At 41.1% G+C, this 9,707-nt stretch overlaps 1 protein-coding gene across 1 annotated transcript in view; it reads left to right on the top strand.

The window, feature by feature from the left end:
• Positions 1-9,707, top strand: part of ift122 (intraflagellar transport 122 homolog (Chlamydomonas)) — a 139,422-nt gene that overhangs the window by 48,466 nt on the left and 81,249 nt on the right. The window contains exons 10-11 of the mRNA XM_043708443.1: positions 4,562-4,700; positions 4,865-5,067. Of these exons, the coding sequence (XP_043564378.1) occupies positions 4,562-4,700; positions 4,865-5,067 (342 nt within the window). The remainder of the gene's footprint in view (positions 1-4,561; positions 4,701-4,864; positions 5,068-9,707) is intronic.

Below are 9,707 nucleotides of genomic sequence, written 5' to 3'. Positions count from 1 at the left end.
GACAGAGGTAAAATTGAATAAGGTAACCACCTCCCCCCACCAACATTAACCACCCCCCAGCTTATATATATATATATATATATATATACATACATACATATATACACATACACACACACATATACATACATCCCTCATATATACATAAAATAATAAAAGAAAACAACCCCAAGGGGGGGGAGAAAATCAAATCCCTCTCCCCATCCCCCATGATAATATTAAACAGTAAGGTAAGAGAAAAAAAGGGGATATAAACCAAAGTGGGGGGAAAGGCAAACCAACATCCATTATGTCTTACAGTTTATCTAAGAGAGTCCAAGAATTCCTTAGCCTTTTCTGGCGATCCGAAGTTATATACGGATCCTTCATGGTTAAAGCGTAACGTCGCTGGGTAGCGTAAGGAGTACTGAATATTTAAGTCCCTTAAACGCTTCTTCGCCTCGTCGAATGCCTTCCTCTTTTGAACCAGAGCCGGGGAAAAGTCCTGGAATAACATGATCTTGGATCCTTTATAGGTCATAGCTTGGGGGTCTTTTCCGAGATTTCTAGAGGCTTCTAGAAGTATCTGCCTCTCCTTGTAGCTCTGCAGCCGGAACAGGACCGGGCGTGGGCACTGGTTCGAGCCCGGTAGGCCCATTCCACCCTTACCTAGCCTGATCCAGCTTCCAGATCTAAAAGCTGTGGCAGCCACTGCTGGAGGAATGCTGTAAGCTGGCCTTTCTCTTCCCGTTCGGGAAGGCCCAGCAAACTATTATCGAGGTCATCAACGTAATTCTCTAAGGTCCGGACTCGCTGTTCGAGAGTCCGGACCTAATCCACGGCCGATTGTGCTGTAGTTTCGGAGGTCGCGGCCTTTAACTCCGCCCCTCCGACTCGGCGCTCGATTTCTTTAATGTCTCGGTCGTGCTCCTGCAGCGCGGCCAAGAGTGAGTCCCATCGATTTCGGGACTCCTCGATAAAAGCGTCGATCTTCGTATCCAGCTTGGAGATCATCTCCACAAGGCTTGTTACTGTAGGTAAGTCCCCTAGGGTGGCTGTGGACGCCTCAGCTGCAGCTGGAGAGGGTGGGGGAGGGGGTCCTGCTTGTTGAGAGCTGCGGGCTCCCTTCCCTTTAGTCATTTTAACTAAAGATTAGATTGTTTAAACAACTAATTAAATTAAACAACTATTATAAATGATTTGGTGAGTGTGGTGGGGGTGGGTGACCCACTTTACCCAAGTCTTGGGAGGAGCACTGTAGACTCAGACTTGCTGGGTGGCCGCCATCTTGGATCCCCCCATCGCGGGCACTTTAATTATTTACCACCTCGAATTACCCACCACCAATTAACTAAGTGATCTAAAATAATACAATTTTATTAATAAAATCTTAAAATTTAAAACTAATTAAAATCAAAACTATTTAAAACATTATTTAAAATTATTAAAATACCTAAAACCTTATTAAAATATGTCAATAGGAGATATTAAGAGTCCATAAATATCCGTAGAAGTTCAAGGGTCAAAGATAAAGCTAGGGTTGTGATATTCTGTGCAAAAGATTTAAATTTCAAAATCCCGAGTTCTTTCATTAACTCAGTGTTCTTTTCGAACACTTCCCTCGAGCTCCTATCACACACCCATAAAAAGATATCTTTCCTCCACCAATGAGGTCCATTATCTCTTTTCCTAGATGTTTATATTTATTTATCTTTTCTTCCCAAGCCGAGTCAAGAGAGTTGATCTGAAGGTCCGTTCTAATAGTCATGTCCACCAAAACAATCTGATGTTCTTTCTTAAAGATTAAATCCGGTATCCAAAGTTTTCCGGCATCATCTTTAATTCGCGGCACTATATATATAGTCCACCCGTTCTTCCTAACAAACTTGGCTAATTCTTCTGCTATCCTATTATGCCTTTTAATTCTCATGTTTTTAATGTAAGGGCACCACCCAGAAATATGCGCAAACGTTTCCGAAATATCATTACATCTTCTGCAATTCTTGATATTAAATGGCCTTCCGTATGACAATGACGCCTGTGTTGGAAATAAATTTGATCTCAGCAAGATCGAATTAATAACTTTGGACATCTTCATAAATTGTAGTTTTGTCAACCAGTTGTTGGATATATTATCATTCTTATAGTAATGAACACCTGCCCCTTGACAGGGGAGGGCCATCCACCTCTGTACCTCTATGGATCTCCAATTAGCATAGTTGGTACTCTTAAACTCTTCCATCTCATCTTCACTATCTTCCATGATAATATCCTCTTCATCCAATTGCCGATTAATATTCGGGTTGCAGATCTTTTCCAATACTTTTAATTTACTCAATTTGTGCATTTTCACAGCCACACTATCATCCTCGAACCGAAACGATGCATGCAAAATTTCGTCCTCGGATTTATGTAGCGTCCCATACTTCCTCATAATCAAAATTGGAGTAAAGGTTGACAGTCTTTTTAAAGCAAGGTCACCATCACGGTATTTGGCATATAACACTCCATCCGTGACGGATTGCAGGAGGTGTAAAATTTCTTTAACTGCGCTTTTGATAATATTGTCTTGTTTATTAAGATATCCTTTTTCTCTTATTACCTTTATTGCTTAATATTATCTCTGGGGGTTAGGGAGGGGGCTTATTTGTTCTCCACTTTGCGATTTTCCTTTTTGTTTTATACATATAGGCTGGTGGTCTAGTTGATTCAGGTGAGGAGGGGTGTCTGCCTTGTCTTACCTTATCTCTTTCTTTTAGAGCGGGATTTTTTCCCCCTATTATTTTGTGTTACTATACTTAATTAGTATCTGCTGACTTTAGGGGATGTGACTACAGTGTTTTTAAGGTTGTTGGTCTCCGACCGGTGCCTGCGTAGTCACCTTTGTGATCGTTTGTACGTATTTTATCGAATACAAAGTAAGGTCGATAAAACATATTTTCTCCGCGATAACTTTATTAATATTTTTACAGCCACTAAACTCTACTTCTAATTGTTGCAACTTTTCCACGTCTTCCTTAGACCATATTCCCCTCTTATTTCCCTCTCTGTTTTCCAACTTATCCTTAGTCTCTGTCTGTCCTTTTTTCCTCTTCTCATTTCTCAAGATGGGATGTACATGCCTTTCATGTTGCCCCAATCCTCTGGCTGTCTTAAAGTTTAAAGGGCATATTTCACACAGGTGTGGTGGAGGCAGGCAGCCCACTTTGCCTGAGTCTTGGGCAGAGAACTACAGACTCAGACTTGCTGGGTTGCCACCATCTTGGATCTCCCGAAGTCTGATATTGTCAGCTGTCATAGGAAGTGTGTCCTGAAAATTTAAAACCATGACAGATCCTTCTAGTGGCAGTGTCACCGGTAGTGTATTTGTCAGCGGGAGGCTGCATTCACGACTTGGCCTCTCGAACGGTGTTCCAACTTGTGATTATATGCACTTAGTACAAGGGCCCTTTGCTGAATTCCGCCTGAAGCTATGGGCAGTATTGTTTTGTTTTCTTAAGCAGACCTAGCAGGGGTTGTGGTTCATTATTATTACAAATTTACATTTGTAAAGGTATTGGTGGAACTTCCTGATTCAAATATGACCACCACACCTACCTTCTTTATCCAGGCATATTTACGCTCTGCATTAGCCGAAGTCCTGGATGCAAATGCTGTTGTGCGTTCCCCTTCATTGGGTCACCTATGAGCTAATACAACCCTGATGCTATATGGATCAGCATTGTATGTCAATACCAGATCTCGCTTGGGATCATAGTGCGCCAACACCTTGAAGGATGTCACCTGTTCCTTCACTTCTCAGAGCCAGCTTTCAGAGTGAACAGAGCCTTTGACACTCTTGTTTATATCTGTCAGCCAGGGCTCCCTGATTGGAACAGGTTAATAGCCCCAGTCAAGGAACTGATATGCTGTGAGGTGCACCTGGCTGACTTCGTTACAATCACTGCGGTAGCAACCTGATCTTTGAACATATTTTTCTGGACAATCTTCGTCTGACTCTCCGTAGTTCAGTCAAAATGAGGCCTGAAGCCCAAAATCAAGAACACCCTAAACCTCGGGCCTACTGCTTGCACCTGTCAAATATGACCATCCTTTAATTTCTGGCTCACTATATTTGATTGTGGAAAATAGACTTGTCACTAATCCAAATGTAATAATTATCGAAGTTTCAATTTGTGCACTTATTTATTTGTTGAATGCATACTTAGACAGAACTGTGAGAACAGGTGAAGTTTAAAGACTTTTCAGTTTTTTTTGTTCAGCTTGTGAAGGTGAATGCACTCACATGTTGAACCACTTGGTGGCACCTATTGTCAGTTTTCAGTATTGTTAAAATGAGTGTAAAGCTACAGTAATGATTAAAAATTAACTGTTGACATAATTCTATCAGTGTATCAAAATGAAATTTCAATCATTCGTATTTCAAAGAAACAGGAACAAGTCATTCAGTCTGTTAGTTCTATTTTGCCATTTGAGTGTGGTTCAGCTATTACTGAAGAGGGTTACATATCACTTTGTTTCTTTGTATTATTACTCTGTGGATAATGAGCAAGTGCAAATGGTTCTGTATTCTTCTTACAAGGTCGTAGGTTGTCAAGATGGTACAATTGCCTTTTACCAAATAATTTTTAGCACGGTGCATGGATTATACAAGGACCGCTATGCCTATCGAGACAGTATGACTGATGTCATTGTCCAACATCTCATCACAGAACAGAAAGGTGAGTTTTTAAACAAAGGTGTTAGTAATTATAACTGGGATATTGCAGTTTCCCATACTAATGTAGTTCGTGATACATTTAGCAGTTAGTGTAATCAGTCCAAGTGCATGCTATTGATAATGGCCAGTCTGTGCATTTATCATGTATCTTTTCCTCTTTCCTAGTGCGGATCAGATGCAGGGAACTCGTGAAGAAGATTGCTATCTATAAGAACAGACTAGCAATCCAGCTGCCAGAAAAAATCCTGATCTATGAGCTCTTTTCAGAAGATAATACTGACATGCATTACCGTGTAAAGGAGAAGATTACTAAGAAATTTGAATGCAACCTTTTAGTTGTATGCTCACAGCACCTTATCTTGTGCCTGGTATGCTGACTAATTAAAATTTCAGTTCATAGTTTTATTATGGTATAATATACAGTATATAGTTTATTTCCTTTATAGGAGGCATTCAGCTTGGCTAGGTTTATAAAGAATGTCTTTCTCTAAATACTTTAAATAATAAAGTACTTTCAGGCATTGTTTCAAATTGCCTGACATTGTCAGGTAGAAATCTTGAACTTTGCTTAAATTACTGTGGATGGTGGAAGTTTGAAGTAAGAACAGAAAATTCTGAACTTACTGACCTTCTTTGGCATGAGAAACAGAGCTTACCACTTAAAGTTGTGGAACTTTCAGCAGGCAGCGCAAATATGAGATTTAGGCAGAGACATTACAGTGCAGAGGGAAGGAATGAACAAAAGGGAAACCCTGTGTTAGACTAGTAGGCAGGAATGATTTTATGTCAAAAGGGATGATCATGCAAGGCATTAGGAAGTGGTAATGAAACAGTTGAAGCAAAATATGGATCTAGAGATTGTGTGAATGATAATAGCAGAATCATTAAATGTAACTTTAAGAGAGGTGGTGACATAGTGATAATGTCACTGGCTTAGTAATTCAGAACCTTGGGCTAATGTTCTGAGGACATAGCTTTGAAATCCTCCATGCAGAGGAGTTCACTGAAACTCTGGAATTAAAAAGTAATCTAATTGTGACCATGTGCTGGGCAGGACAGTGGCTCAGTGGTTAGAACTACTGCCTCACAGTGCCAGGGATCTGGGTTCAATTCCACCCTCCGGCAATTGCCTGTGTGGCGTTTGTACATTCTCCCCATGTCTGTGTGTGTTTCCTCCGGGTGCTCCAGTTAGGTGAATTGGCCAAGCTAGGTGAATTGGCCAAGCTAAATTGCCCATAGCCATGGGAAATGGAGGGTTACAGGGATAGGGTGGAGAGCTAGGTCTGGGTGGGATGCTCTTTGGAGGGTTGGTGTGGACTTGATGGGCTAAAAGGCCTGGTTTAATACTGCAGTGATTTTATGTAACTACACCAATTGTTGTAAAAACCCATCTGGTTCAGTAATGTCCTTTAGAGACGGAATGTGCAGTCCTTACCTGGCCTACATGTGACTCCAGATCTTCACAACATGATTGATTCTTAGCTACATTCTAGGCAAGTAGGTAAGGGCAATGAATGTTGGTATAGCCAGCTACACCCACATCCCATTATTGAATAATAAAACAAGCCTGTTGTCTGTAAAAGTTGGAATTGATGTTATTGCCTGAAATTGCTGAACTAATATTGAGCCTAGAAGAATGCAAAATGAATACAGGAGGAACTTATCCTGGTTCTGGAAGGAAGGGGATGGAGTATGGGAGAGGTCAGGTATGGTCAAAGATCAATCATAGTGGAAAGGAATTGAACTCTTTGTTGAGGAGAAAGGAAGATATGGGAAATTGTTATGTGAAATGCTTAATGAAGAATGCATGCAGTGCGGATTGATCAGGATACCACTGGGGTGTGAGGAAGTCAAATTATGAGGAGAGAACTGACATACTGGCACTATTTCCATTGGAGCAGAGAAAACTGATGCATGCTTGTTTTTTAGTAGATTTTAAATGCTGAAGGGTTTTACAGGATGAATAATTTTCTTTGATTGAAAAGTAGTTTATTGAAAATCATTGCTGAAAGTGAGGAGAGAGGTTAGAAGAATTATTTCTAATCAGAGAGCATAGAATATATATGGTTGGAGCATGCATGGATAAGGTGTTCCATTGAGTGTGCTCCACCATTCGACATGGTCACTGGTGGATTTTGAAGGGAAGGTCTGGATGGGTTACTATGTGATTGAGTGCAATAATCAGCATTCACTTTGTGAACGTGATGAGGACTTGATGGGAGAGTAATGTAGGAGCTGGTAAGACCTAAGGCACATTCCCTCAACAGGTTTTGTAGTAATATAGAGCCTTTCCTTGTAACATGTGAGTGGTTGCAGAATTGCAATAAACTACATCTTGTTTATGCTACGAGGTTCTCCTTATTAGAAAAAAAGGTGGCTACCCTTACAAAGTGGACCATGTAAATCCCAAAAGAACCCACATACTTAAACGATATGCATGACAGCATACACAAAGCCTTTTGTTTCATCTGCACCTTTCCTATTCTCTTCCATTCCCCTAATCAAAATCTGTTGAAGTGCATGGAACATGGAAATGTTTGGTGCCTGGAGTCATTGAGGCAGAAACTACAGGCTAGATTTCTTTTTGTGCCTGATAATTGCAGAGACTGATCCAGACTTCATATCGTTGTGTTATGTTTTACCCAGAAATATGTTTCTGACCACGTACTCATAATGTAAGTAAGAAGTTCTTATTCATGCCTTTGTTACCTTGACAGTAGATGATTTAAATAGACACCTGACTGGCTTCCCACATTCTAACCGCTGTACTTTTTTCTGCTGTCCTCATCCTAACTTGCACCAAGTTTCATCCACTTGTCACTTCTGCATTTGCTAAATTATACAAGCAGTCAAATTCTCAATTTTAAAATACTCATCCTTTTTCTCTCCTCTAGTCCTAAATAACCTCTAGTCCTAAATAACCTTTTGAGATATCTGCTGTCCTCTAATTCTGGTCTCTTGAGCTACCCTAATTTCAATTGTGGAGCAGTTAGTGACCCTGCCTTGTGCCAAGGCCCTAAGCTCTGGAATTCCAAACCTAAACCTCTTCCTCTTTCTACTTTTCTGTTCTGCTTTAAGAGGCACCTTAAAATCCATCTCTTTTAGAGAGAGTTGGTCACCTGCCCAATATCTCCTTTAGTATTTGCTAGGTTTAGTTTGTAGCCCCCTCTCCTCTGAGACAATTCTGGGTTCAAGTTCCACTACAGGATGTCAGCACAAATGTCAAGGTTGACACTCTAATGTGGTATCTAGGAAGTGCTGCACTGTCTGTGGTGTGTCTTTTGGGTAAACCCAGCCATGTGTACATTTTTAAGTGGATGTGAGAAAATACGTGAGCTTACTTCCAAGAAGAGTAGGAAAGTTCTCCCAGTTCTAGCCAATATTTATCCTTCAATCAACATTACAAGAACAGATTATTTTACTATTATCAAATTGGTTGTCCAGTTTCCCATTTGACACATCTAGTCATGGGAAGCACTGTATAAATGTTGGTGAAAGTTTTTCTGTTAGTGTCTCAGTGTAAGATTGTGCTTTATCACACTTCTGTGCTGTTCCTTGAAGCATTTTATTACAAGGAAAGCTGTATGTAAATATAATCAGATTGGCTTTGAGCATGAGAAATCTTATCTCACTGACTTGGTTGAGTGTTTTTTAAAGGGTTTGGAAGGTTTGAGTTATTAGATAGGCTGGAACATTATTTTCACTGGAGTATAGGAGGTTGAGAGGTGACCTTATAGAAGTTAATAAAATAATGAGGGTTTTAGATCGAGTTAATTGTAGTTGTCTTTTCCCTAGGATGGGAGATTTCAAGACTAGAAGACAAATCTTTAAGATAAGAGGAGAGAAATTTATAAAAGACTCGAGAGACAAATATTTTACACAGAAGGTGATGCGTGTATGGAATGAACTTCCTGAGGAAATGGTGGATGTGGGTACAATTACAAAGTGTAAAAGACATTTGGCTAAATACATGAATAGGAAAGGTTTGGAGAGATATGGACCAGGAGCAGGCAGGTGGGACTAATTTAGCTTAAGTTTATCTTCGGCATGGACAGGTTGGAATGAAGGGTCTGTTTCCGTGCTGTATGACTGTATAAGTGACAAAGAAGATTGATGAAAGCACAGCAGTAGACATTGTCCATATGGAATTCAGCAAGGCATTCAACAAGGTTTTGCATGGTAGACTAGTTAGCAAGGTTAGATCATGTGGAATCCTGGGGAGGTGCAGGGGTGGTGAGTGGAGATGAGGAAACTGGTGTAGCCGACGTTAATGCCATCTGATTGGAGTGTCCCAAGGCGGAAGGTGAGGTGTTCTTTCTCGAGCTCTTGGGTGGCTTGGATTTGGCAGTAGAGGAGGCCCAGGACTTGCATGTCCTTGGTGGAGTGGGAGGGGGAGTTGAAGTGGCCACAGATCAGTGGGGTTGTTTGGTATGTGTGTCCCAGAGATGTTCCCTGAGACGTTCCATGAGTTGGTGTCCTGTCTCCCCAATGTAGAGGAGATCATGTTGAGAGTAACAGACACAGTAGATGAGGTGTTTGGATGAGCAGGAAAATACCTGTCCATCTTCCTTCCTACCTATCCGCTTCACCCTCCTTTCCGACCTATCATCATTACTCCCCACCTGCATCTACTGTTGCCTTCCCAGCTACCTCATCCCCCACCCCATCCTCCTATTAATCTCTCAGCACTCCCCCACCCCTGACTTTCCTGATGAAGGGCTTATGCCCAATATGTTGATTCTCCTGCTTCTCTGATGCTGCCTGACCTGCTGTGCTTTGTCCAGTGCCACACTTTTTAACCTATATAGGAGTTGGGATGTCATGTTGCAGCTGTGCAGGACATTGATGAGGCCACTTTTGGAATACTATGTTCAATTCCGGTCTCCCTGCTAAAGGAAAGGTGTTATTGAACTTGAAAGCATTCAGAAAAGATCTACAAGGATATTGCCAGGATTGGAGGATTTGAGCTATAGGGAGAGGCTGAATAGAATGGGGCCTATTTGCCTGG

The sequence above is a fragment of the Chiloscyllium plagiosum genome, chromosome 18, assembly GCF_004010195.1.
Source record: "Chiloscyllium plagiosum isolate BGI_BamShark_2017 chromosome 18, ASM401019v2, whole genome shotgun sequence".
Taxonomy (NCBI): domain Eukaryota; kingdom Metazoa; phylum Chordata; class Chondrichthyes; order Orectolobiformes; family Hemiscylliidae; genus Chiloscyllium; species Chiloscyllium plagiosum.
Note: the sequence above shows the minus strand (reverse complement) of the source record. Positions and strands in the feature narration are given on the sequence as shown.